Consider the following 27,289-nt stretch of genomic DNA (forward strand, 5'->3'; position numbering starts at 1 on the left):
TGTGTGTGTGTGTGTGTGTGTGTGTGTGTGTGTGTGTGTGTGTGTGTGTGTGTGTGTGTGTGGGTGCATACAGTTTTCTAAGCCTTTAAAGTTACAGGTTATGTGCCTGTTTGACTCTGTGTTTTTATGAAATTTTATATGTTCTGTGCTTTGTGTTAATACATACGAGTTCTTTCATGTGATGTTGAAAGAGTTAGCATCTGTGTGACTCTCTCCCAGCATCCCCTGGGACGGCTGGCATCCTGTTGTCACCATAGCGATGATTTTATCTCCCCTGCCATGTGGTCTCTCACAGGCTGACGGAGGAGAGTCACGCATCCCTAGTAGTAAATTAGAACTCCAAAAACAACAACAGCAGCAGCAGAGGCAACAGAGTCTGCTAATAATGTCAGGGCTAAGCTGGTAAACATGGTACAGTGCCCATAATTGGATATGATTTAATATAACAGATGGGACTGGAACAGAGATGAGTTGAAGTTGAAAAAACTCTACAGAGCTGTAGATGCACTTTATTGAAGCCACCAGTCCACATTAAAGTGGATTAGATTGTGCTCAGTAAATGCTGGACACTCAAAATGATAAAAACGGGTTATCCTGCACACCATTAAACCACCAGCAGTCTGAACTGTTGATAGAAGGATCCATGATGCTTATACCAGATCATCTGAATGTGGCAGCATAAGTCAAAATTCATCAGACCTCATACCTTTGGTCATGATAAGTGGTTAATTGACTTGCTGTTGCCTTCTGTCTGAAGCGGTTTGGCCGTTCTCCTCTGACCTCTGTCATCAACATTGCATTTTCACCCAGAGAATTGGATTATATTTCTCTGGAAATATTCTCGTTTTTAGGCTGTTCTCTAGAGATAATTCTGTGGTAAAATCCCAGTACATCAACAGTTTCTGAAATACTCAGACCCGTCCATCTGGCACCAATAATCGTGCCATATTCAGATTGACTTAAATCGTCTTGCTTCTACATTTTGTTTCAGTTTAAATGCATTGGGTTACAGCCATCAGATTGGCCGATTAGATATTTTCTGGAGAGTGTATAATCCTTTATTTATCCAGGTAAAATTATTTCCAACAAGTGATTGCCCTGTACAAATCTGTATGAACAAATCTGTTCATACGTTTTTGACTAATAAAAAAAAAGAAACAAACTGAAACAATAGCAAAACCTCCTTAGTATCTAATAACACCAGATCAACCTCAGCAGAAGTTTTGAAGACCTTTTAACTCAGGCTGTCAGATAGCCTGTTGAGTTTTAAAATGATTAACTCTGAATAATAGTGTATTAACAGAAATCCATAAAGGTTCTTAGAATTGAAAAATGTTGCAGTAAATTGAAATAATTATTTACCAACTGCAGGCTCTTTGAAAGGCATTGACCGATGTTAAACTGCAGTTCATATTAAACATATTAAAGCGAACCTATTATCCATTTCTCTCTCTCTCTCTCTCGTTAACAGCACATTTGATCTTCAGACTGCTTTAAACTCCCTGTTTCAGACATTTTTTTGAAGTCCTGGGTCTATGTGATGTCACTATGTGATGGAATATTAGGGCCACATTAAGAAAAAGTATTGTTGATAATTTTGAGAAAAAAGTCCATTGTTGTTTCCGGACAAACTGTCGCGCCTGCTGTACTCTCTACAAAATGACATGTTTGGATGAGTTAGTTAAACAAACTGATGAGCCGTCTTGTGATACAATGTACATCCTCTTTATTGCACGAGGGTGTAACCATCAATACACCCTGGATCTGTCCATTACAACCATTACAAGCCATTTTAGTTTGTCTTGAAAGTACAACTGTAACGTCCACATTTTGACTTTTTTCTTGAAATACAGCTTTGATGTTTTTCTCAAAATAGAATTACGACTTTAATCTTGAAATTTTGACTTTATTCTCAAAATAGTTGATAAAAAAAATTTTTTCTAAGTGTGGTCCTTTTACCCCTTCCTATGTCATAGAGAGGAGATATCTTTAATTCTGTAATGTTGGGCACACAGCTCTGGCTTTGAGCACAGTAGCTCCACCCACCTGCTGTTCAAACCTTGTGTTTGTGAGAGGCAGCCAATCAGAAGAAAGTTGGGCTTAACAGAAAGGCACTAACATGCCTCTTTTGACAAATGCTAAATAAATAAGGATTGTTTGGAAAGTTGTTGTAAAGTAGAGTTAAGGAGTTTGGTTTCAATGTCATATTTATCTATCTAGTGACACTGAGTGTTACTTTTTTTATTTTTTCTCATGAAAAACCTTTGACCTTTGATGGTTTTATGTTTTGGTAAAGTTCTAGGCTCAAAATGTTTCCATCTCATTTTCCTTCTTGTCCTTCTGTTGCTGCCTGTTCCCCAGTCTCTATTACCATGTTTTCTTTTATGTCTTGTATCCTCTACACCTAATTATCTTGACCTTTGTTAATTAGTTTCACTTGTGTGACATTTACCAGCCGTTTCCTGTCTCTGGTTAGTCTTTTGTTTATATAAATTTATATACCCATTTAGTCTAGTTTACTTTTATGTTATTTTAGATGCTTTTCACACATTTTGTGCAGTTCTTCCTCTGCAGCATCGCACATTTAGGTCCTCTCTCCTGAAACACAACAGTGTAATGAGAATCTGAACATCACATCCCTTAACACTTAAGCCGAATGCACGTCACTAAATAATTTGGGAAATGAAAAGGACAATACCACAAATGTTTTTTTGATAATATAACAATTATGTAAAGAATGATCAATATCAATAAAATATTAATTAAAATGACCCACATTGCAAATGGGTATCTTCATATCCCAGACTGTCAGATAAAGGAGCAGATCAACATTATAAAAAGTTATGAAACATTCAAAGAGTTCATCTAAGGACATGTTCAGGATGTTCACTCGTTAGTTATAGGATGACTTATTTTGGTGCTTGTTCTTCCAAAAGATTCCAAAACTGAAAACCGTTCGTTTGACATTAACTCCTGTCCGTGTGTGACATTTTGTCTGTTTGGTGCTCCCAGGGCCTTTCTGAAGCCAGCAAGAAAAGGCAAGAAAAAGGAAAGAGGGAGGAAGTCCAAACAGAAGATAACTGGAGCCACCAGAGCTGCGTATGTTTACTATTCAGTGCTCGCTTTTTTTAAACTCAAATTTACTGTCGTTAACTTGTTTTTGTTCAAAATGCAAGGTTTAAGCAGGCGTTACTTGTGTCTGTCGGTGTGTATTCCGGATACTCTCAGTCTCACTGAGACTGTTTGGGTTAGAGGAGAACTGGGTTATCTGGCCTCATTATTTCTGAAGGACAATTTGTTTTATAGCTGCGCAGTCAAGGTCTCTCACACACACTGGTGAACACCACAACTGCCATAATCAAAACAGTATTTAGCCAGTATTTATTCAGAAAGAAAGAAAGAAAGAAAGAAAGGACCACAAGTAGGTTGGCTTTCATGAATGAAAGATAAAAGAGTTGTTAATGTTTTCCTCTCGACTCTTTTTCATCTCCTTACCCTTCACTTTGCTGTCAGTCATTTCCGGCCTCTGGGGGCCAGAGGTGGCTCAGCTTTGGTGTGATGTCTCTCTGCACCCATCCATCATTCAAAACAGGCATTGTTCAAACTTTGGCAGGGGTGAAATCTGTGTAATTTGCTTGCAAATCCTACCTCCTCTGTCCCAGCCAACGACAGGCGTGGTCACCGGGACGGGAACAAAGATGAGCCCTCTCTGCCTCATTAAGTAACTTCATTAAGGCCGCCAGCCTCCCGGGAAAACAGAGGCAGAAGCAGCGGCTGTTAATGGACCAAGTGATTCAGGCAACTTTCTCAAAATGAGATTTCAGAGAGGGAAAGTTCAGGGCATCTAGAGGAGTTAACTGAAGGCCTCCTATATGAACAAAGCCATGGTAACGGGCAGATGAACAGAAAGGGGAGAAAGTTTGTTGGCAGCTTACAAACGTTATCCCACATTAGTCACACACCTCCCACACACTGCATTGTGTGGGTTAGTTTCAGACTGGCAATGTGCATGTTCAAACAAGCCTGAGATATTTCAGTCTGGACAGCTTTGGTCTGGACTGAAATATCTCTGTCGTGAAATTTTGTGCAGACATTTATGGCCTTCAGAGGATGTTGTTTGATGATCGCTTGATGTTTGCACAACGAGGGGGACTTCTCATGATTTTTAAACATGACTAAATGCCTCTAATGTCTCTAATGTATCATCCAAAGCTGCCATTAAAAACATTTTTAATCAGTCCAAGCTTTTAATGGTGAAAACTGAACAAAACTGAAATAATTCCCTTGGTGTTTAGTGGTAATGAGCAAACATGGAAGACATTTTAGTCTGCCATGTGTTAGCTGGCTTTCCTTAAACAGTGAATTAATCAATTCAGGATCTAACCATGCTTTTCCTAAATCCCTCTTCCATGCAGAACCCATGCTCCTCCAGCTCCTTTTGCCACATCTTTTCCTTCACCACCATCACTGCCTCCCACCAATATCTCTCCCTCCACCATTTCCTTCCCATCCCCCTCTCCTTCTCCTTCCCCCTCTCCTACGACCCGTTGTCGCCCATGCCGAAGGAGGAAGTGGGCCTTGGATTCGACGACATGCCAGTGCCGCTGCACCGTCACAGCTGAAACCTGCAGCCAAAAAGGCCGAAAGCTCAACCCTCGTCGCTGCAAGTCGGTCCCCTTTTTTTTTCTTTTTTCTTTTTTTTTTACAAAAAAACCTAACAAGAAAAGTTTTCCTTATCATGCATGATTGCAATTTAGACACAATATGTGGATAATACACAAAAGATTTGACAGAGAAGTTGTTTTAAACAAACAAAATATTAAAAAAATGTACATGCTGCCTTTATAACCACACTCAAATGTCAGACTGAATCCTGTCACGGAAGTTTTTGCGCTGAAACCTTCCTCTTTTAATTGTTTACTGCTCTAGGTGTGAAGCCATGAGGACTTGATGTGTCCGCCCACATTCTTTTTTCGCCTCCATCTCTCTACCAAATCCCTGTCGTTTCATCGCCCACCCTCAGCATCAGTGCCATAGACCATACAGACACTTGGAAAGGCGGCGTCTCAAACTGAGGGGAAGCACACAGAAGAACCTGTAGCAGAGCTCCAGTAAAGCAACAAGTTCATCATCACTGCATACATCTGCTGTGTGCAAACATCTTTCCGCCTCCGTTCTTCTGTGGGAAAGATTCTATCAGTCTGCATGTACATGGCGTGTGCTGACACGTAGCGTCGCAAAACACATCCAATCAGTGGAGGATGAAAGTGGCAACTTTGAGAGGCATGGGAATAGACAGAGAAAATCTTTCTCGGTGTACACAAGCCTGCAGGGGAACGCGCTGCGCTGTTATTTCGGAGGCTGGACTCCGGGAAGTTCCTTTCACCTGCGATTAAACTTGTAAACACAAGAGAATAGTGGAAACGAGAGCTATTATACTCCATGAGAACAACGCGGATGCAGAGGAGTCTTACACAGGTGTCCTCGCAAGGAAGCTGCACATGACGGATTCCAGGGTTAAGTCGAGGCCAGTATTTTGCAGAGGATTAAGGAAACAACAGCAACAGATTACTGATGGACACATACTCACATACAACAGACATACAAGAGTGACATAGGACATGCACATGAACTGGCACCCCAGTGTGCGTGGACCTATAGTTTAGCTGAATGCCCGGATGAAGTATATCTGTGTGGTCTCCCCAGTGAAAGACCCAGATGGGTTAACCGTGCAGCCGCTCTCCCTTTTATTCAAAGCTGGCTCTCCAAGCCGCTTTCCAGCATTTGTTTAATTTCGGCCTTTTGTCTCCGTCTTTCCTCGGTTCCTCGATTGAAAGGAGCCGCATTGCCTCGCTTTGCCTCTCTTTGAGGCAGTGAGGAGAATGACAATAATGAGGCCTGGCGGCTGTCCACTGCTTCGCACACACACACAGATTCACACTTATAATACCAGGAACACAGATGACACACACACACTCACATACAGACACAGCTTCAGCACACACATGCAATGTGAATTGAATGCAGGTAGTCATAAGCTTTTGTTTGTGCAACACCAAGTGTGCAAATATATGTGAGTTGTTTATTTGCAATTTACTGCAAAATCTTCACTGAGTATTGTATTACTTGCCTCTGTTTTATATGTTATTATAATTCTGTTGAGTTGATTTGAAAGATATTCTATATTGCAGAAGTTTTCTTTGTTTTTTGTTTTTTTGTTGGGTTTTTTTCAGTGTTCATCTTTAATCTGCGTCTGTCACACTGGGTGGCCAGCTAATACCCAAATGTATTGAATTGAAACAGAGACAACTCACACGGGCCACAAATGTGTGAGTCTCACACACACAAAACTCACACAGAAGAGATGGGTGCAGAGACGATACATCATAATGTGTAATTCAAACAGTCAGTGGGGCAATGTTGTCGGCAACACAGAGAAACCAAGCAAATATCCGTCCCCAGTGCAGTGAAAGAAAAACACGGCTGTTGTTGTTGCGTGTTAGAGCCAGGATGGAAAGAGTGTTATTCAGCTGGAACATAACTTGTTTATATTCTGACTGAATCTCTCGGTCTAACTCCATGTTGGTTCATTGCTGCTGGGTGGGAACAGGGATTTGAACCATGCCTGCTTCAGAAAGGACGAGGTCTTGAGCAGCTTGTCAGTCATTGTGAAGAGCTAAAGCCCTGAGCTCTGATGGCCTAAAGTGGCAGGTCATTGAGTTTAAAACCCTGTTTGACACCCATTCACAGCCTGTGTGCTGTGTTAAATTCTACTGAGAGCTAGTGAGCTCTCAGCGCCATGGGAAACGGTAGCTTTGAAACTCCTCGATTCATGTCTTTACTCTGTCCCATGATTCATACAACCCTGCCAGTTGAGGAATAGTCACCCTGAAACAGCGTGCAGTCCAGAGTGTGAATTATTTATGTGTCAGCCTTGAAGCAACTTGCATCAGTGGCTGCTGTGATAAGCTTTGTATTTATACTCTCCTTGGATGAGATTACTTTTTTTTTGCGCTCGAGTTCATTGTTCAGTGTTTATTACTGTCAATCAATGCTTAAATCACTACCTCTATATCATAACATATTAATGACCAAGTATTAGAGCATTATTGTTACTTTCTCTGTGATATTTCAGACCTCGTCTTAAGATGATGATAGTTTTAGCAATAAACATTGTCTCAGCTGAGACTTGGAGCTGCAGCAGATCTGCAGTGGTCATCACTGGTTTAGAGGGACCTATAGGAGTTTTTATGAAAGGAGAGTTGGACTGGTCCTTTGAGTGCAGACCAGACACTGTGTGATGATGTGCAAACAGGACATGGTTTCCCAAAGCTTTTGTTACCTCAAACTGCTACTGAAATTATAGGAATATTTTGACATTTTGGGAAATACACGAGTTGGATGAGACGATTGTTCCTGCTCTCTGTGCAATCAAAATAAATACAGAGGGGAATAGCCTGTGTCCAGAGGTAAATCGACCTCACTATGGTCTTTGTACAGTTTTACTACACAACATGCTTGAAAGGGTCCGCACTACTAGATTATTTTTTACTTCTGGACCTGTTCAAACCATCTGTTTATGTCACTTTTTAATCTTTAATCAAAACTACTTTGTTTTTGCTATTGGATGGAGATGGTGAAATATCTTATTATCTCCATGTAAACAAAAAAAGTACAATTTTTTATTTTTATTTTTTTAAAAAGGTCATTCCCAACAAGACACTTCCACAGGGGCTTGGGGTATGTGGATTGATAAACTTAAGTAATCTGGAAATAAATGAGCAAATGTAACAGTAATTTTAATTTGATTTAATAAAACCACGAGTGAACCATGACTGAAGTTACCAGTTAACCTAAAAGTAATGGATGAGCAGTAGAAAGAGAATTCATAACATATTAAAAGAGATAAGTTACTTGTTAAAACATGAAAACATGATTGGAAAAAGTGACGTAAAATTGTAAGGTGATAGTGTGGAGAAATGTGAAATATTAAATTGGACATTAGCTAAATAAAAATATGGTTACCCATTAAAACGTGAGCTACTGGTATAGATTAACATAACACAAATATCTAATCAGCCAATCACATGGCAGCAGGTCGAAGCTTTTAGGCATGCATTTGAAGTTAACACTGGAAATCATTCTTCTTTTTAATAATGGTGTGAATAAAAGAAAATATCCAGTGAGCTGCAGTTCTCTGTGTGAAAATGCCTTGTTGATGACAGTGTCAGAGGAGAATGACCAAACCGGTTCTAGCAGAAGGTAACGGCAACTTAATTAACCACTAATTATGACCAAGGGTATGCAGAAGAGCATCTCGGTAGCAGAAGACCACAGGATGCCATTTCTGTCAACTAAAACAGGAAGCTAAGGCTTTATTTTGAACAGGTGTAGTGAAATCAAGCAATTGAAGACTGGAAAAATGTTGCCTGGACTGATGAGTCTTGATTTCTCCTGCCAGGTTCTAATGGGAGGGTCAGAATTTGGTGTAAACAACATGAAACCATAGATCCTACCTTGTATCATGACTCAGGCTGATGGTAGTGATTTAATTGTGTGGGCATTATTTTCTTGGCAAACTCTGGGTCCATTAGTCCCAACTGAGTATTATTTAAGCCTTATTATTCAGCCTGCCCGAGTATTATTGCTGACCATGTCCATCCCTTTGTGACCACAGTGTACCCATCTACTAATACCTGCTTCCAGCAGGAAAACATGCCATTTAACAAAGTTCAGATCGCCTCAACCTGGTGTCCTGAAGCAGGCAATGAGTTCACTGGACTCAGATGGCTTCCGGTTATCAGATCTCAATCCAGTAGAGCACCTTTGGGATGGGCATCCAATTCTATCATGTCAATATGGAGCAAAATCTCTGAGAAATGTTTCCAGCATATTTTTTGATTCTGTGCTATGAAGACAATTCTGAAGACAAAAGGGAGTCAAATTCAGTACTAGTGAGATGAGTGCCAGTGAATGTTGCTAGTAGCTAAAAGTAGTGGTTGAAATAAACTAATACTGCATATACTAGCAAGTAACCACAAAAGATAAATCATGAGGTGAATGTAATTCTTCAGACGTAGTCCATATCCAGTTTATTACAGAAGTGCTTAATACAGGAGATACAGTAAAGGTTCGGAAGCAGTGTTTCAATGTATTCTTCTAAACTCATCCGTGGCTATTTCTGTCCATCCATTTTTTATTTGCAAGCACTGATACTTCTTCTCCGGTCTTCATTTATTAATAATAGGGAACAAAATGTGCCTGGTGACTGAGGAGACAAATGTTTTGGGAAACCTAAGAGTCCAGGAACCTCAGTACAGATTACATATACTGTAGATTAGTCCAGTGGTGAAAACAATGAGCAAATGGACTCCAATCATGCAGACATGTGTGACTATTTAACATCATTCCACCCACGGGAGTTGTGGTGCTGAGATATCTTTTTGGGTGCCACTCGGGCTCCAAATGTTATTTCTTGTGACCAAATTTTCCTTTGTCAAAATATTAATTCTGAACAATAAAAGCAACAACAACTCCCGCATGTACTTGCTGCTGTTATTTCAGCATTACAACTCTTTAACCTGTAACACCTGGAAATATTAATATCGTGTTCAGATGTCCTGTGTGAGCATTAAACATCAGTGTGCTTTGTATCTGCACAGTCTACATCGTACTGTTAGCCCTGTTCTAGCCTCCGGTGTCTTAGTGGCCTATAGATACCCCCTACTAACTATATAACTTTTATAATCTCTAATATCCTGCCATAACTATGTGTATGACGTAGTGCATACTCTAGAAATGTATTTGTTACTTCATTTGTATTGCTGTACCTTGCAACGAATCTCTTCTCTGCAAATACATTGTAATACTGTAGCCTACGTATAGAAAATGAAACTACACTCTTTTTTTTGCTGCTACACCATTTGTGCCCTTTTAATATGTCTTTGTAGAAAACAATGCAGTTTTATGTTTCATGTATTAGCATATAAATGCCAATTAATCGATTTTAATGTCCACATTAAAGTGTATACTACATCATCAAATATATTCAACGTGATACCAGGATACAGCCGTGATGTTACAGATGTGATTAAAGGAAATGTCTTATTTTTCATAAAAACCTCCGCTTTCCTTGTCTAACCGATGTCCCAGCGCTTTGACCTCATCCCCCGCTGCCTCTCCTCTCCTCCAACCGCCCCATGTTTTTCTTTTGTTTTAATCCCTCGGTTGACGGTAATGAAAGATAAACAGGCATTTTTCATTACAGTGCCACCCAGGGAGTTGGTTGCAAAGACAAAACTGCGTATGTGATGTGACGCGGTGTTGTGAGACATAATATTGTTCTCTCACCTCCTCTCATCTGTGCTGCTGAGTCAGAAGCTGGGGAAGTACAAAGGTGTGCACAGTCCCACACTGTCTGAGTGGAAAATTACACAGGAGGTACTTGCACCTACTTGAGCAGTTTTATTTTATGATGTTTTACTGATTTGTCAGTGAGTCTGTTTAGTTGTGGCCCCAGCAAAGATACTCCAGGAGTTTGTGCTTGCAAGTGTGTAAGAAGCTCTGGGGGGAGATTTTGTGTGTGCATTCTGTGCACATACCTGTCTGCAGCCCTGCTGGTGGTTACTGTGCCTTTCGCCCCCTGGCATTTGTGATAAAGATGATGAAATGTGCTGGGAATGTTATGTTCAGTGCCTCATTAGAATATTTCATCATACAGAGCAGACTTCAGACCTGAGGCTGGGGATAATGTTAATATAGCTCGTCCGTATCTCATTCTGTACATTTATAGTCACGTCTAAGAGACTTAGTTTTGTTGATTGATGCAGTGCGTGTGTTAAACTTTCACATCGCTTTGTGAACTGCAGATGGATCTCACAGGATCTGCTTTGAGGAAGAGGGAAGGAAAGAAGAGGAAAGACTGGAGAAGAGATGATCTACGTACTGCTGCCAACCTATCTGTCGAAGGGCATAATGCCAAGACTAAATATAGCAGCAAGATTAGTGAGACGGAGAGGGAAAGAGAAAAAGGATAGAGTGAGTCATGAATTTCGATGCACAAAATCCTCAAAAGCGTTTTTTAAAAAGCCACTTGCTCATCAAAACCTGCAAAAACGTTATGAAATGTGCGGTGAGTGCATGTACAATTTATATATTAACTTGACTTCTTGTGTGTTTTCAGCCAGTAGCTACGTGTCTCTCGCTCCATCACTCTGCAGCCGTCACTTTGTCCCTGCCAGTCTTTTCTCCTGTATCAGGCCTTCCTGTATTTTTCCACCTTGCTTTTCTCTGCATTTGGCGTCATTGTTTTTCTAATAACACCAGCCATGGTTTCCTCCCTGCTTTTGTAGCAGCAGCTGTGTTCAAGCAGGTACTGGACGCTATCTGGCCTGTGAGTATTGTGTGTGTTGTTAGATGGTATCAGTTCTCCTGTGTATGTGAGAGAAACATAGATCAAAAAAAAAAGAGTGAGATTTAGCTCAGTATGTGCAGGGTAAAGAAGATTCCTGTGTGCTTCTGTCGCTCTGATGATCTGACAGGAAAGTGAGTGATTTTTTTAAAGTCTCTTGTGAACACAAATAACTTTTTTCATTTTACAGAATAAACAAACTCTGTTATCTTCAACAGAAACATGGATCCACAGACCTTGTCTTTCTCACTCCAGTGAAGGACATCATGCTTGATAAAAGATTTACGGCTCTTGTAACTACATGGGAAACAGTTTGCATGCAGCTAGGCTGGGAATATAGCAGAAGGATGGTTGTGTTATGAGGAAGTTTAAGTCCTCTTGACTTTGAAAATATACTTTGGTGTCCCTGTGACCAAAGTAATGTGTTATCATGCTAACATGTCCCAGTTATCACTAAAAACTATGTGTAGCAAAAGCTGTTGGGAATGTTTTTAGCTTAAGTACTGGACAAATAAATATAGATTAATGAGTTATTGCAAATAAACTTAAGGGGAATGCCAGGATTTCACCACAGAAATTGAAAGACTGCTTGCATGTTCATTCAGGACCATCAAAAAGTATAAAGGTTTTTAAAAATACAAACAATATAACAAAATGTATGATACAATTAAATGTAGCTTAGCAGTGAATGCAATACATACAAAAAAGAAAAAGAAATCACAAAGAGAAGGGAGTGTTTTTTCAGGAGAAACTGTTCTGTCCTGATAAGGGGCCGCTCCCTCCATCAAAGGAGATTAAAACACATAATACAGTCATATTTCCAAGTGGGAGGAAGCAATCCATTTGGTGATTAAAACCGACGTATAAAAGGTGAACGAGGTCTTGCTGTAGTAGCTGGAGGGTCGCAGGTTGGGGTTTGCGGTTGGGGGTCTAACAGGTAAATGGGAGAGAACATAGTTGTGGTCTGGGCATGCTTGATCCCGTCAGGCGGAGGATGCGGGTACCAGTAGGCATGAGAGGAGATCAGAGAGCCTGCTGGATGTTATCTCGTTCTTTCCATACCATACCTGCAGGCCGGTCGAATCACCTGAGGCAGCAGCCAATCATCTTCCGTGTCTCTCTGTCTGCTCTGTCAATCTCCACTCGCAGAAACTTCAGGATTTAATTTTTCCTTCAGCATTTAAGCGTAACCGCGCCATGTCTTCTTTGACTCTCAAGTTAAAGAAAATCATTGTGTCTCTATAATTGTGTGAATTTGTCTCAGGACCTCTTAAAAAAACATCTGGTAGTTAACACGTCTAAAATTTAGGTAAACACAACCTCAAATGAACAACAGAAGTAACATATTACACTGTGTCGTTATGCAGAATCAATGCATGAAAAAATAAATCAAGGGTGTGCTGCTAATCATATGACCTTGGTTAAGGTATCATCAGTTCTGGAGCATTCAGGTGTTTGTTAGCACAACACAATAAGGGCAGGCATCAGCAAGTGGCTTAAAGAAGCATTTGGTGCCAGTAATAAGGCCATTTCCAAACAATTTGAAGTCCAAAATTCTCCAGCAAGAAAAATTTTTCATCCACAAGTGGAAAAAAAAATCAAAACGGCTGCAAGTCTTCTCAGGAGTCGACATCCCAGTGAACAAGCCCCAAGGTCAGACTGTGCAATACTCAGAAACTGCAAAAAAGCCAAGAGCTACATCTGAGATTCTACTGGCCCCAGTTAGCAAGTTTAGTGTTAAAGTTCATGACAGCACAATTAGAAAAAGGCTGAATAAATGTGGCTTGTTTGGAAGGCTTGCCAACAGAAAGGCTCTTTTCTTTGAAAAGAACATGGCAGCACAGCTTAACTATAAAAGAAAGTTGGCTTAAAGTGGGAGGAGCTAAAACAGCTCGTTTCAGAAAGAAGAGGAACTGGGGAGCTGCACAAAGGCCCAGTAGAAGATAAATAAGGATTACTTGGAACGCTGACTCATGTAAAGGTATTCTAGTCCAAGAATAAAACTACCATCATTTATATGATGTGGAGTTTTTTTTTATTTAACCTTTGTTTATACAGGTAGTCCCACTGGGGCTCAATGTCTCATTTGCAAGAGAGACCTGTTTCAGAAAACCATATTAAAATATATAGTGCTTTCTGGACCCAAAAGCAATCACTGAAAGAAACAGGAACAAAAGGGAAATATTTATTCTGACTGATATGAGCCAATAAGTAAAACTACCAAAGACCCCACAAGGAACAGGCAGGGAACTCCAGTAACAAACAGAAATAATATCAGACAAAAAGAAACACACGCGTGAGCTAATTAAAATTATGTTCTTTACCAAACGAAAAGTGAGTGAGACTTTGACATTGAAACTGTATGACGAGGTAATTGGGGAATGTGAGCTCTTTTAAGTACTTAGGTGTTGTGTTTGACTCAAGACTGACATGGAGGGAGCATATTGACCAGATTCAGGGAGTATGGGCAGGCAATTGTATCATCTTAAGGAGGTGGCAGGGTGTCGGTTGTATAGGGGTAATGGGAGAGAAGAGGTGGTCATTACCAGGCTTAGACTGGGACATTGTGCATTAAATAAAACACTACAGATGATAGGAGAACATGAGACGGGGCTTTGTGGAGTGTGCCAGGAGGAGGAGACGGTAGAGCATGTAATACTGCGGTGCAAGGGTTATGATGTGGAGAGGAAAGTTCTGCAGAATAGATTGAAGGAGGGGGGAATTGGGAATTTAATCTGAAGAGTGTGTTGGAGGGTAGTAGGGCACAGGTGAGGGAACTGGTAGGGTTTCTGAAGGATATAGGTGTTTATGAAAGAGTGTAGGGTTTTTGGTTGTTTTTTTTTTATTTGTATTGGGGGGTTTTTTGGATACAGATTGTAAGCTCACTGTCTGACCCATACTCCGGAACAGTAGGAGGTGGTAATGCTCCTTTACGTTGGTTGCCAACCACCGTTAAACACGAAGAAGAAAAACAAAATGATGAATGGTGACATTACATTTGCTGCAGTAAGGTATTACCATTGTAGTTGTAATATTTCAGTTTCTGAGGGATCAGTATAAGTGTTATTGATAGTAGGAATACTTAAAACAAGATTCCTCATGTAGTGTTTTTGATTAACAATTCGCCCACCCTCTTTTTTTTCTTTTCTTTTTTTACTTTGAGTGCCACAATCAGGTAAATCTCCATTTACAGTTTTACAACAACTTTCTTTTGCAAATTTAAAAAAAAAAGGTGGTGGCTAAAGGGATACAGGACTGACATTGGAGGGTTTTTATTTTGAATGTAAACTCTCTGGCCAATGCATTGGGTACACCTGTTTAACCGCTTGTTATCAAAAGTATCTAATCAGAAAATGACATGGCAGCAGCTGCTTTTATGCAGACATAGTCAAGGAGAGCTGCTGAAGTTCAAACTGAGCATCACAGTGGGGAAGAAAGATGACTTAAGTGACTTTGAACTTGGCATGGTAATTGCTGTCAGACATACTGGTCTGAATATTCCAGAAACTGCTATCCAGGGTTTTCAGAGAATGCTTCAAAAAGAAAAAAAATCTAAGAATAGCCAAACTATTTGGAGCTGATAAGAAGGCAATGGTAATTCAAATAATTACTTGTTACAACCAGGTATGCAGGAAAACATCTCTGAACGCACAATATGTTGAACTCCTCAGCAGCTGGGATACAGCAGCGGAAGACCACGCCTGGTGCCACTCCTGTCAGCTAAAAACAGGAAACTGCGGCTTCTTGATGTACACTCACACACCACGTCATTAATTACTCCGTACTAGTACTGGGTTATATTGTTTCTATCTAAATCAGTTGTTTTATTTCTATTCTGGATTATTTTTTTAGTTGTATAAATCATTTTAATATAAGTATTTCAGTGGAACAAAATTGTTTGGGGAAAAGGTATAACAATACAAACACAAAATGTATTGAAAACGGAAGATTCAGACATGTAGAGATTATATTCTAAACATATCAATACCTGGTGTGACCAAGTTTTTTTTTTAAAGTGTCCTTTTTATTTATATTCACTTTTTTTTATTTGAGTTGATTTTGTAAGTGGATAATGTTACTTTAGTTGCTTTAGTCTAGTTTTAATATTATTTTACTTTACCTTTAGTTTAGTTTTAATTTGAATTCTAAATAATAGCTTTGTTTGTCATTTGCTGACTTCGTTTTCAACTAAATGTCCGCATTTCTTTCTGAACTGAAGCGTCGATTCCTTTGTGCCGCTCACATCAGTAGATTTGTCGACCCCTGGTGGTAGTAACTCGGTACTGCAGACATTTTTCCATGCTCGGTAAAGTAGACGTGGCAATGACGTCAGTACCGGAAATGACCCGGATCGGAACTTTAACTCCTGGGTATACTAGTCTTCACCAGAAACACCGACGGGTCTGATAATATGTTGCGATACTGATTCAGGTGAGTTGAACCCCATCTAGCTTTGTTTATTAAATAAATTTAAAACTCGCACCGTCAATTTTAGTTGGCTTTCACCGAGGTGAGATTGGAGGGACCGTTCGAAAACTCCCGTTAGCTCTCTGGAGCTAACGTTAGCCCGCGGTTAGCCGGTCAGGCCATGATCAGCTGTGTGTCGTGATGGGCGGCCTTCACACAAACAGACCCAGTCCAGGCTCCAAATAATCATCGTTACCTAATGATATATATATTTAGCTTGCCTGTTTATTTATATGAGCTTTAGCACAGTTATTTGGCCTTATTTCCACGCTGTCTCGGTCTTTGTGACTAGCTTTTGGCTACCGAATCTCCTGAATTTGTGTTTTATCTGTTGAATTTGAAGCTGTCGGCCCGGAAAGCTAACAAGTGACTCTTTTTTTTAAATTGCAGACATGAATGATAACCACCTTTCGATGTGAATTTGTCCGTACACCGCGAGGTCTTAGTATTTATCAATCAGACAGACCCCAGGAGGAAGAACCGGCTGCCCGGGTGGTGTTTGATCTATAGCGGGCAGGTGACTCACTATCAGCGGCAGCATGACGTGCCGTGACCGGACACTCGAGTTCCAGTCAGCGTGTAAATCTCTCCAGGGCAGACAGGTATGTTGTGTCTTAAAAAAAAAAAAAACCAGCCACGTCCCTACACTCAGATTTATTCTAATTTATTTATTTTTTTGTAGTTATTGGGGTTTTTTTTTGTTTCAGTTCAATCTATTTACATAGTGGTTTTGCTCGTTTTTGCTTAGTTTTTATTATATTCCATGATAGGTTTACTTGAAGTTGTGCACGATTTGATAAGAGTTACCAGAATCTTTTTAACACATACAGCTAAAATGCAGTGATGCAGATCGGTTTTGGTAGCACTGTATAATTTTGGGCTTGGCTTTTAGTTTTGCTTTTTGTTCCTTGTTTACTCCTCTCGGTAAATCCCCCAAATAACAGTGTCAAAATGTTTTTTACTTTCTTAAAAAAAAAAAAAAAAAAGAAGGTAAATAACTATCAGTCAGTGTGTCTGGTAATGCAAACATAATTATGTCAGTGTTTATGTGAGATGATGCAAAAACACATTTGGAAGTGATTTTTGTTTACTGAGAGGTAGAGCTTTTTTCTCTACCTCTCAGTAGTTTTTCCTCTCTCAAAATGGGCCTTTTAGGTGTGACTTCTCAAACTTTGGCTGCTTAATATAGAAACATCTATCCCAAAAACACATTTTAAGTGTGTTTTCACATTTAACTTGTGCTGGTTACTAGTTAGAAATATTTCTGTCACAGTCCTGATTATTTTTCTTTGGAGGAAGGTTGATGATTTAAAAAAAAAAAATGCCAAATTCAAATTATCTTGTGTATCTTATATTTTAAAGTGACCACATTCTCTTTTTTATTATATTAACACTCCAAATATTATGCCATTAGACATTTTACTTTTAGGCATGTTTAAGTTTTTATTTTAAAAACAAAAAAAGTCAGAACAGACTGGATTATTATTTTATCATGATAAAAAAAAATCCAAATTCTTTGACTTCTTGATTCATTTAAAATCAATTCTCAAAGTCTTGCTTATCATAATTTATATGTCTTACCCCCCCCCCCCCTTTTTTTTATTTTTATTTATTTATTTATTTATTTATTTATTTTTTAATGTTTCTGACCATCTCATCTGCTTCTTTGTACCTCCTGTAGCAGAATGGAGTCCAGCCCAGTAAACCAGCGCTCAGTGCCCTCAGGCAGCGCAGTGACTTTACAGTTATGGCCAAGTAAGTTCCCCAAAGTCTGTTTACGCATGTTTCCTCATTTTATGTTTATTTGCTGTTCCTTTATTTTCATATTCACTGTTGAATTAGCTATAATATTCATATAATGAATTTAGCATATAAATGGTTTAATACCCGTTTCTCTTACCTTTAGTTAAAGAGTTGTACTAAAGAGATTTGAAGCAAATATAATTATTGGTTCTGTGACTAGTAGAGAAAGTTTAACCTCTGTTTTTGTCTCCTTGTAGGAGAATTGGGAAAGACTTGAGCAATACATTTGCCAAACTGGAAAAGCTCACAATTTGTAAGTGTTAATTTTAATGTAATTTCAGCTTCATTTCAAATTTCTGAGTGTGATATCATCCAAAGTGCTGACCTAGATGATGTTATTTTCATGTTTTAGTGGCAAAAAGAAAATCTCTGTTTGATGACAAGGCGATAGAAATCGAGGAGCTGACATACATCATTAAGCAGGTGAGTTGAGCTGTCACTCTTCAGTAAAGCATGTCAGTCCTTTTTTATACCTAATGAAACTTGATATTATAACTTTCCCTTCTTTTATTTGTCTTTTAGGACATTAACAGTCTAAACAAACAGATAGCACAGCTGCAGGACTTGGTGAGGTCCCGTGGAGCTCCAGGTGGCCGACACATTCAGACCCACTCAAACACTATAGTGGTGTCATTACAGGTATATTTTTGTACTGTATTTGTGCAAATCCTGCTGGGTTTTTTTTGTTTTGTTTTGTTTTTTGTTGTTTGCGTTTTGTTTTTGCTTATTTGGATCAGAATGAGTGCAAGATGACTGCAGATGAGAGCTCCATCTATATTTTGCACCCTGTCCCCTTCCTGGTCATAACCTTTAGATATGACTTAATTCCTCAGTATCTCATCTCTCATATCTGTAGGTAGTTGGTATATATTCCTAAATATATGTATATATTATATACACTGTATATAGCATATATTCTGTTTTTTATTTCTATACCAACGTTTTGTTTTGGGGGTTTTTTTGTTTTTGTTTTTTTGCATCAAGACCCCAAGATAAATTAATCATTTGTTTAAAAAATTGACAAAAATTGTGATTCTGATTCTGAATTTGAAGTTGATCTAAAAGGAAACAACTTTGAACCTTTCTGTAAAACTTTGTGTACAATTTTAAAATCAAGAAAAGATGTAGTTATTGACTGAGAGAATGCGAATTTTCTGTAGTTTTGGGTTTTGTTTTTCCTTTTTCTTTTCTTTTTTTAAATGGTAACAAAAGTGAATCGGCACCTCCTTTAACTCTGCCATTCTTTGTCTGTAGTCCAAGCTGGCATCGATGTCCAATGACTTCAAATCAGTCCTAGAAGTCAGAACAGAGGTGAGAGCTGCGTCAGCACACAAAAGCAAACAATGCTAATACCTAAAGTTCTGGATAAGGTGAAGGTTTCTTCTCTCTTTGACTCTTGTTCTTCAGAACCTGAAGCAGCAGCGCAGCAGGAGAGAGCAGTTCTCCCAGCCTCCGGCGTCGTCTTCTCCTCTCATGGCCAACAACTTCAGTAAGTCTCTCCACATCTCAGCTTCACGCTTCAAGTTGCTCATTCAGATTTTTAACAAGGGTCTCATATGAAAGTAAATGGCTACAGCAGGTTAACAAAGCATGTTTTGTAGTTTAATTAAGGCGTGTTCACTCTATCCTGAATATTGTTTGTGTGAAAAGTTCTGTCTTAATCATTTTGTGGACCTTTAATGTTGCACATGTATAAACTGACGTGCAGCACTAGTAATACAGACAAGGGTAAAAGAGGACCGTGAACATGGCTGGCTTCACACTGCCTGCTGTAATGTCACATTTATATCACCTGTATTCTCTGAAAGTGTGAACTTCCCACTAGTAATGAGAATAATCATTACTCAAAGCATACAAAGTGTGTATTAGAGTGAACACACCGTGAGTATTTCTTTGTTGTGTCGTGGAGGAAAATACTCGACGTCTGGCTCCTGCTCAGTTCATCATTCTGCTAAAATGAATGATTAAACGTTTTGCCGAGCAGGCTTCTTAACAGAGACCCTTTAATGAACGCACCGAGCTCCAGTGCTTCCTGTACGTGCATTTACACAGTTGGTAAAATGTTCATAAATTCACTTTATTTTAGCATTTTTGGCCAAATATCAAGCAAAATGCTCATTGTGAATGCCTAGAGATTTTACAAAGAAAAAAAGATGGATATTAAGACTGGTTTCATTATTAAAATATATAATTGGCTCGATTCTAATCTCTGAAATGATGCACTCAGCATTTATTTATCTTGATGGATGATGGTATAAATATTTACATTTCTCTACTTGTTTGTGTTATTACCTGCTAAAAGGTACATGGGTATAAACCCTACGGTAGAAAACCATAAGCATAATAAATCGCATATTAACAGAATATATAGTTTTTCTGTGCTTGTGCACACATTCCCTTATTTCTGTTTTTGGCGTACTTGCACTGAGCATGTTGTTTGATGGTTAGGTGTTGTGTTTTTTCCTTCATTTTCAAAAACGGCACTGGTTGTGGATAAGTTTTAAATACCAGTGTACTTTTCAAAACAGCAGCTGTTGTGATAGGGAACTGCTGGCAGTCCTTGTGAATGATTATTACTGTATTTGGTCATCTGTAATGCAAGAATTACAAAATATTTTAGGGAGCCGCAAAAAAGGGGCCCAGGAGCCGCATGCAGCTCGTGAGCCGCGCAATGACTACCAGGGCTATACAACCGCAAATTACAAAGGTATTTCCCGGGAACGTCTCGACTCTCCAAGCGGGTATAACTAGCTACTGTATGTGCCCGCTGTTCTTTCTGCTTTCCGCCCGTACCATAGAGGATTTCTGTGATCACGTGTGTGTTTTGTGTCTCTGCAGATGGCTCGGTCCTGATGCAGGAAGAGTCCCGGAGCCGGGGGGATGTTGCTATCGATATGGACTCTCCAAGTAATCCTTTGCAGCTTCAGCTTATTGATGAGCAGGTAGGGTGTTGGTGTTTGTTTGCTGAAGTCAGACAGGTGGCTCAAAAAATTGAGTCTGTTGTCAAACTTGACTGACTTTTATCCAAGATTAGCTAAATATTACACTAAAATGCTGTGTTGTGGCAACAGGACTCGTACATCCAGAGCCGTGCAGATACCATGCAAAACATCGAGAGCACCATCGTGGAACTGGGTTCCATATTTCAGCAGCTAGCGCACATGGTCAAGGAGCAAGAGGAGACCATCCAGAGGTGAGGAAGAGATTGAGACAGATGAGGTTCTGTAGGATAAAAGAACGTGTTACACAACTGAAAGAAAGGACTGGAAAAACAGTCTTGCTGGAAAAAAAGCCTGAAACATAAAAGCGCTTTTTTTTTTTTTTTTTTTTTTTTTTTTTGGGTCCCGTGTTGGGATAAAATTATATAACAAATGTATTCTTGGAACAATTCAGCAAGTAAAACAGATCCGCACGTATTGACTACAAGTCTTCATCAGGGTCTGACAAATACGCATCAGTCAGGATTCATTAATAGCCCTGGAAGGCAATCAACCTACACCAATTTTAACCGCTAGAGGGTGTTAAAATTTAAAAGACAAAGCCCATATATATCAAAGCAATAACAAATCTTAGCAATTTTCTATTTAAAATAAACAATTGATTTTTTTTTTTTTTTTTTTGCATTAATGGTGTAAGTATTGGTGTAATATCTTAGTCTTTGAAATAAAACAAGACTGATTAGAGATAAAAACTCTTCTCGCTGCTCCGTTTCCTTCTCACAGGATCGATGCTAACGTGGAGGACACCCAGCTGAACGTGGAGGCTGCCCACACAGAGATCCTTAAATACTTCCAGTCGGTCTCCTCCAACCGCTGGCTGATGATCAAGATCTTTCTGGTCCTCGTGGTCTTCTTCATCATCTTTGTCGTCTTCTTTGCTTAAAGGAATGAGGAGCGGGGAAACGGTATCGAATGAGGGAGAATATAATTAAAGCTAGACTAAGAGGATGTATTTCGAGACTCTTCTATCACGATTTCATGGAGGCTTTTGGGATCCACTCGAATACGGACCTGTCGTTTTGTCCCAAGCCACAAACTTTTCAGTCTTAATTTGACTCTTCAATGGAAAATGAAGATGTTGAACTCTCAAATAAAACAAATAAATGATCTTTGAATCCCCACTTTAAGAGCAGAAAGCTGCTCTGTATTCTACATTGACCAGCTATTCATAAGCATTTAATCAAAATGGCTCTAATTTAATGGTTTGATTCTGCAAACTGTCTTATGGTTGTTTTGTTTAACCTCTTTTACCACACGTCATCCTTTATAGTAAGTATTACAAAGCCAAACTTTACAACTGGACTTGCTCCTCAGATTATGTTGCTTCATAGTTTACCTGCTTTTTACTGGAACCACATGACTGTCTCTCATTTATCAGCAATTCCTAACCTTCTACCATCCAAAACTGATGTGGATTTTTTTTTTTTTTAATCTTTATTTGCTGTTTTGTTTCATTTGCCAAATTGGTACCGTTGTTGAACTGTGACACAATACAAGGAAACTCGCTGTGGCACAAGTAGGCAGTCATAGCCAGATGAAGGGAGGTTTGCAGTGTAACTGAAGGGTGAGCTGTGAGAAATGTTATATAACGGCACTGTTTTAAATGAAGCTGTGTGGTGAGCAGCCTTCGCAGAGGTTTAATGGAAGAAAAGGTTTAAACCTCACTTACTGAGTGCTGCAGGAGGATCAGTGCGTATGAAGGGGTAAGCGCTGGTTGTAAAGTCACACGATCGGCCACGTTCCCTGGAAGTGTCTGGTTGGATGCCTGTGCGCATCCATTATCTACCTAATGTACAGGATGTTATTTAAATGACCACAACTTTTTAAAAGAAACATTTTTTCCCTTTTTTTTCTTTTGCCCTTTCTTTTTTTTTTTCCTTCTTTTTTTTTTTTTTAATTTTAGCCAAATGCCTTGACTTCAGTGTATAAAGTTGAAATAGTTATGAAGATGTATTGATAAAGTGTGCATTAATAAAACAGTAATGGGGTGCTGGCATTCACGTGTGGGATTTTCTTGGGATAAGAGGATTAGTCAGCAGAGCTTTAATTAGCTGTAACAAATGCTGCAGTTTATATTTGGCCTTTTATTCTTTATTTTCATTTATAACAATGCAGACAGACAGATATGCATTTAAACATTAGCCTCAAATGTTAGCTAAACATCTATTTAAAACAAAAAAAGAAGACATTTTTGTGTAAAAGAAGTGTTTTAATTGCACAGACAAGATCAGAAAATTGGTTATTTATTATCTTAAGTACATGTTGTATTACAATAAAATCATACGTGAGTCTAATTATTTTCTGCTTTACTTGATGGGAGAGCATCTGTTAACTGAGCTGGTGATCTGGAGCCAAACTGTGGCTGCTGAGTCTACAGAAGAAAGCTGTCCTGTTATGTAACAAGTTTTAGTTCATGTGATGTGTTTATGATAGGATGAGATGGAGGCAGATGATCTGCTGTGGCAAGGGTCCCGTCAAAAGGAGGAGGATCTGTATTTACCACTTCAGATACAGAAACCTCACCCATCCGTTACCAGACAAAAGTGGTTTTAAAGGGAGATGAGCTAACATAAAAACTGGTTCCAGGCCCAGAATGAGACAAAGCAGGATTATTTTGAAATGGAAATCAGGAAAAGGTACTTGAAATATGGAAATGAGCATAACAGGTCGTGTCAGATTTGGAACAGCTATTTATTCCCTTTAGTATTTTTGGTCTTATGTAGGTAAAACAGTATCAGCAGTTTCTAATTTACCCACCAGGACCACAAAAGGCTGCTGACATCTTAAAGCCAGAACCATAATTCTTTTAGATTTACCTAAAGCTGCCAGTGAGCAAATCTACTTAAGTCCTTTCTCTTGAATTTTTTTCTTCATCTTTTGAAATAAGGAAGAAAATTTTTTTAAGTTTTCAAGATTTTTATTTGACCCATTTTTTAATGGCAGCTACTTCCACTTCTCCCTTTCTTCCTCATTAATCCTTGTCTTGTACAATCTGGGCTCACCTAGTCTTCTCTGTGACTCTCCTAGTTTCTCCTCCCCTCCCTTGCACATGTCCCTCTGCTTTATTTCTCCCCTGACTCCCCCCACTTCTCTCACCCATGAGCACTCTGCTCTATAGGGGTGATCTCTGGCATGCTCTTACTCCTTCCCTTCCTCGCCCTGGCTTTGATTGCTTCCTCCTCCCCTTCTCCATCCTCCTCCTCATCAGACCATTCCACTTGCTGCTGCAGGTTCCCCCTGGAGCCTCTCAAGTTGCTGCCCTTTGGGAAATACCCCGTGCGGAATTTTGTGCGGAAAGTGACAAAGGAGAGGCTTTTGCTGCGCTGCTGCTTCTCAAACACCACTTCCTGGGTCGGAACCTCATCGTTTCCGTTCGCCTCATCCACACAGTCACGCAGCACTGAGCGAAAGAGCCGAGGAACCTCGTGAACCTCGGGCTCCATCTGTGACACCAGCCTCCTGAACCTGCAGCAAGAGGGATAGAGTAAGTGTAATATGAGCTGACTTTGATTCACACCCCTTTACAGCTAAGGCAAAACAAAAAGGACACAGCCAACAAAGAGTGTAAGGGTGGAGAATGAAGAATAAATTGGAATGTCACTGTAAGAAAAACACTGGTGGTGTTTGAGGGTGGATAGCCTGTCTGAAACGTTCTTTTTCTAACAGAGGACGTGTTTGCAGAAGTGACTATTAATGATGGAGTCTCATTGATGACTCTTGCTTTTTTGTCAACTTGTTCATATTTTTGAATCCCACAGATTAATAAAACTAAATATTAGATTTTAAAGCCCTTATATTTACTTGATCGCTTTGTCTAAACAACTCTGTTCAGTGATAACACCAGAAAAAAGTCACATTTGCTCTTTTTACTGAAAATGCATTCATCATTATGAAGGACCTCTGTTGAATTAATTATGGGCATTTACCAGTGAGGGGTAGGGTTAGTGCTGGGTCATATTTACACCACACCAAAGCAAGCATAGTCGCAGAAACTATAAAATTGTACATGCATCTTGACCCTCCAGTTTTTCTATTCTCAGATTTACATAAGGGGTTAATATGAACCTCACACAGACATTTAAAAGTCAACTTTTATAAGTATGGCTCTAACAGTATCAGCGAGTTATTGCTTAGTGTGTAAAATGGATTAGACTGGAACCCTGCAGCTCTCTGCTATTTGAAAATGATCTGTAGGTCTTTTAGTTATAGTAACAGTTTCACCGTTATCCTGCCAGTTCTCTAGCTCTGTCTCTACCTCTGCCTGTTTTTCTTACCTGACAATCACAGGCCCACACTGTGCAGGAGGGATTTTGGCACAGAGGTCTTGCAGCTCCAGCAGGTCATTGGGAGTGAGCTCAAAGGGCTGTGGGGTCGGGGTGGTTGCCAGCCAGCTGTAGTCTGCTGTAGAGGAAGAGCTGCGACGGCGGCGACGACCCTCCGTCGCCCTCTCCAAGCGGATGCGTTCAGTGCGCTTCACCATGGCCCCAAGCTCCAGCATCAGGGTGTTGGTTACCAGCTCCTCAGTTGTTCGCTGGCCGGGCACTTTAGGCTCAAGGGAGAAAACAGCGGACCAAGGAAACATCTGGAAAAGACACAAAGAGTTGGTGAAGAAGAGACTGAAAAGTATCTGTCATACGATGATATGACCTTCACCATGTTTGAAACTATAGTGTTTAAAGCAAAAGCATTAAAATCACCTCAGCACACAGTCTGTAGAGCTGTTTTACGCTAGAGTTATCTAAAATCCTCTGAAATCTTAATTGTCTATTTAAGTAAAATGTGGTGCATATGTGAATGCAAACACATTGCATACTGTTCTAACTTCTCTCCTTGTTATCAGATATATATAAATCTTTTCTTACCTTCATGAAACAAGGGTTACAAAGCTGTAGTATCTTCTCTTCTGATGACTATCCAACACTTGTCTGGTAAAACCTCTGTCAGCAGTAAAGTGAGCAGCGGGCCTGCACAGGCTCGCGACATTCAAAGTGGATGAAACTCCTGAGACTCCAGCTGGTGGCTCACAGATACCTGACTGCTTTGCTACCGGTGAAGGTCCCCAGCAGACAGTGCGTGTATTTCTGTGAGGGGTGCGTATTGTGTGTGTGCGAGTTTGGGATTGAGAATACAAGTAATCCTGTATTAATAATGAGTGAGTGACAAGAGGAGATTACCTCGTGACATGAGTGTACGCCTGTGAGAGCCGTGTGTGTTTGTGCTTCTGTGTGTGATGGCCAGAATTCAGGTGGGGTATTTATATAACATTTATATAATATTATATATAATATATATTTATATATTATATATAATATTTATATAACAGCATGGGGACTTAATTTTGTTTTGCCACCTTTCTTTTGCATGTTTTTCATGATTTTATATCTTATCTGACGTTAAAGATGTAGTGAAGGTTGCAGGTCACAAACACCTTTCTCTAAGATATTTCAAACCACTTTCAGAGTCTGACAGACTAATTTCTGGACAGTCATGAAACTTAAACCAGCAGAATTTCTTGTTTCAGGCTGATAGGCATACTATTATACCCAGCACAGTCTTTAAAATAGCATCCAGTGGACAGACAATAATCTTTCAAACACACCTGCAATTACCAGACTGTTGTTGGGCTAATGTTACATAACAACCAACCTAATCTCACTTTCTCACACACTCAGGTGTTAGCAGTCTTTCCCGTCGACTTGTACATGGCATTGTATTGGTAACATAAGGTACAGTCTAGTGCCTGGGTTTCCACACCACTCAGCAATGAGCCACCAAATCCCAGATTACATTCAAATCCATAGCCTACCTGGAAGAATGAGTGGTTGTAATAGCTGACATAATCTAATTACAGCTGCTACACTCAGTGACTGAAGGGAAAACAGTTCTTACTGTTATCAACAAGTGTTGCTTGTTTCAGTTTATCTAATGCCAGAAAATGCTGCAGCTAAACACAAGATGAGAGCCTAAAGGGTTACATATATTGTCCTGCCTAACATCTGATAAACAAAGTAAAACCATAACACCAGTCAAATACACATTCAGACAGCAGTGGTGGAGGCTGGCAATTTTCATAGGAGTGGCCAAGCTGGGGCCATTACTTACACTGGGCAGGGAAAGAAACTGACATGTCCTTTTTTTCTTCTTTTTGTTTTTTGGTTGCTGCGTGGCATGTTGCTGTGGGCTAAATACTCTGCTAAAACATTAAGGCCACATCAGCTGCCTTGGTGCAAATAAAAGTGACAACAGGTCCACTGGAGAGGCAACAACAGGACAACCCTCCAACCCTTTAATAACTGAGTGTGAGCAGTAGTAGACTTTTTGACTTCTCACTGGTTTCATTTGCATACTGAGGCCTGGCTGCCATGTAGAATTATTCCATGTAGACTCATAGATTAATATCCTTTTTGTTGCTGTGTTTATACATCCCCAACCAAATGATAGGCAAACACTCAAGTTTTATTCTCTTTTAACTGTTCAGTACAATTTCAATGGTTTGTTGGACTGTTACATAAATTGAACAACAGCAGAAAGAAAGAAAGAAAGAAAGAAAGAAAGAAAGAAAGAAAGAAAGAAAGAAAGAAAGAAAGAAAGAAAGAAAGAAAGAAAGAAA

General features: G+C 39.6%; 3 protein-coding genes across 6 annotated transcripts in view; 2 read left to right on the top strand and 1 right to left on the bottom strand.

Annotated features, from left to right (window-relative positions):
- vegfba (vascular endothelial growth factor Ba) overlaps positions 1-7,690 on the top strand; it is a 16,702-nt gene extending 9,012 nt beyond the window's left edge. The window contains exons 6-8 of the mRNA XM_005913315.3: positions 3,013-3,099; positions 4,416-4,667; positions 4,930-7,690. Coding sequence (XP_005913377.1) covers positions 3,013-3,099; positions 4,416-4,667; positions 4,930-4,951 — 361 coding nt within the window. The 3' untranslated portion in view covers positions 4,952-7,690. The remainder of the gene's footprint in view (positions 1-3,012; positions 3,100-4,415; positions 4,668-4,929) is intronic.
- Positions 7,691-15,707: 8,017 nt separating this feature from the next.
- stx5a (syntaxin 5A) lies at positions 15,708-22,107 on the top strand. 4 transcript variants are annotated; one of them, XM_005913317.2, is made up of 12 exons: positions 15,708-15,841; positions 16,268-16,479; positions 17,559-17,632; positions 17,878-17,933; positions 18,033-18,103; positions 18,203-18,319; positions 18,935-18,991; positions 19,088-19,169; positions 20,301-20,387; positions 20,519-20,622; positions 20,752-20,873; positions 21,403-22,107. In XM_005913317.2, exons 2-12 carry the CDS (start codon positions 16,417-16,419, stop codon positions 21,560-21,562), a joined length of 993 nt encoding a protein of 330 aa, XP_005913379.1. In that variant the 5' UTR covers positions 15,708-15,841; positions 16,268-16,416; the 3' UTR covers positions 21,563-22,107. The 4 variants fall into 4 exon arrangements, with proteins under 4 accessions (XP_005913379.1, XP_014189998.1, XP_005913380.1 ...); XM_014334512.2 differs by having other exon boundaries at positions 17,562-17,632; XM_005913318.2 differs by lacking the exon at positions 20,301-20,387.
- Positions 22,095-25,812, bottom strand: zgc:162144 (RD3 domain-containing protein). Its single transcript, XM_005913316.2, has 3 exons — positions 25,542-25,812; positions 24,954-25,261; positions 22,095-24,144 (listed from the first exon to the last, which is right to left on the bottom strand). Exons 1-3 carry the CDS (start codon positions 25,545-25,547, stop codon positions 23,772-23,774), a joined length of 687 nt encoding a protein of 228 aa, XP_005913378.1. The 5' UTR covers positions 25,548-25,812; the 3' UTR covers positions 22,095-23,771.
- Between the last annotated feature and the right edge of the window lie 1,477 nt (positions 25,813-27,289).

The sequence above is a fragment of the Haplochromis burtoni genome, unplaced genomic scaffold (assembly GCF_018398535.1).
Source record: "Haplochromis burtoni strain Fernald_Lab_line unplaced genomic scaffold, NCSU_Asbu1 Contig_4, whole genome shotgun sequence".
NCBI classification, from domain to species: domain Eukaryota; kingdom Metazoa; phylum Chordata; class Actinopteri; order Cichliformes; family Cichlidae; genus Haplochromis; species Haplochromis burtoni.

What these genes read in the sequence shown, in the direction of transcription:
- stx5a (XM_005913317.2), top strand. Translation starts at nt 16,417, where the DNA reads ATGACGTGCCGTGACCGGACACTCGAGTTCCAGTCAGCGTGTAAATCT. An exon ending in GACTTTACAGTTATGGCCAA is followed by an intron (nt 17,633 to 17,877) that starts GTAAGTTCCCCA and finishes GTCTCCTTGTAG; the next exon opens with GAGAATTGGGAAAGACTTGA. An exon ending in TTCAGCTTATTGATGAGCAG is followed by an intron (nt 20,623 to 20,751) that starts GTAGGGTGTTGG and finishes TTGTGGCAACAG; the next exon opens with GACTCGTACATCCAGAGCCG.
- zgc:162144 (XM_005913316.2), bottom strand. An exon ending in TGTGGGCCTGTGATTGTCAG is followed by an intron (nt 24,145 to 24,953) that starts GTAAGAAAAACA and finishes CTCTTGCTGCAG; the next exon opens with GTTCAGGAGGCTGGTGTCAC.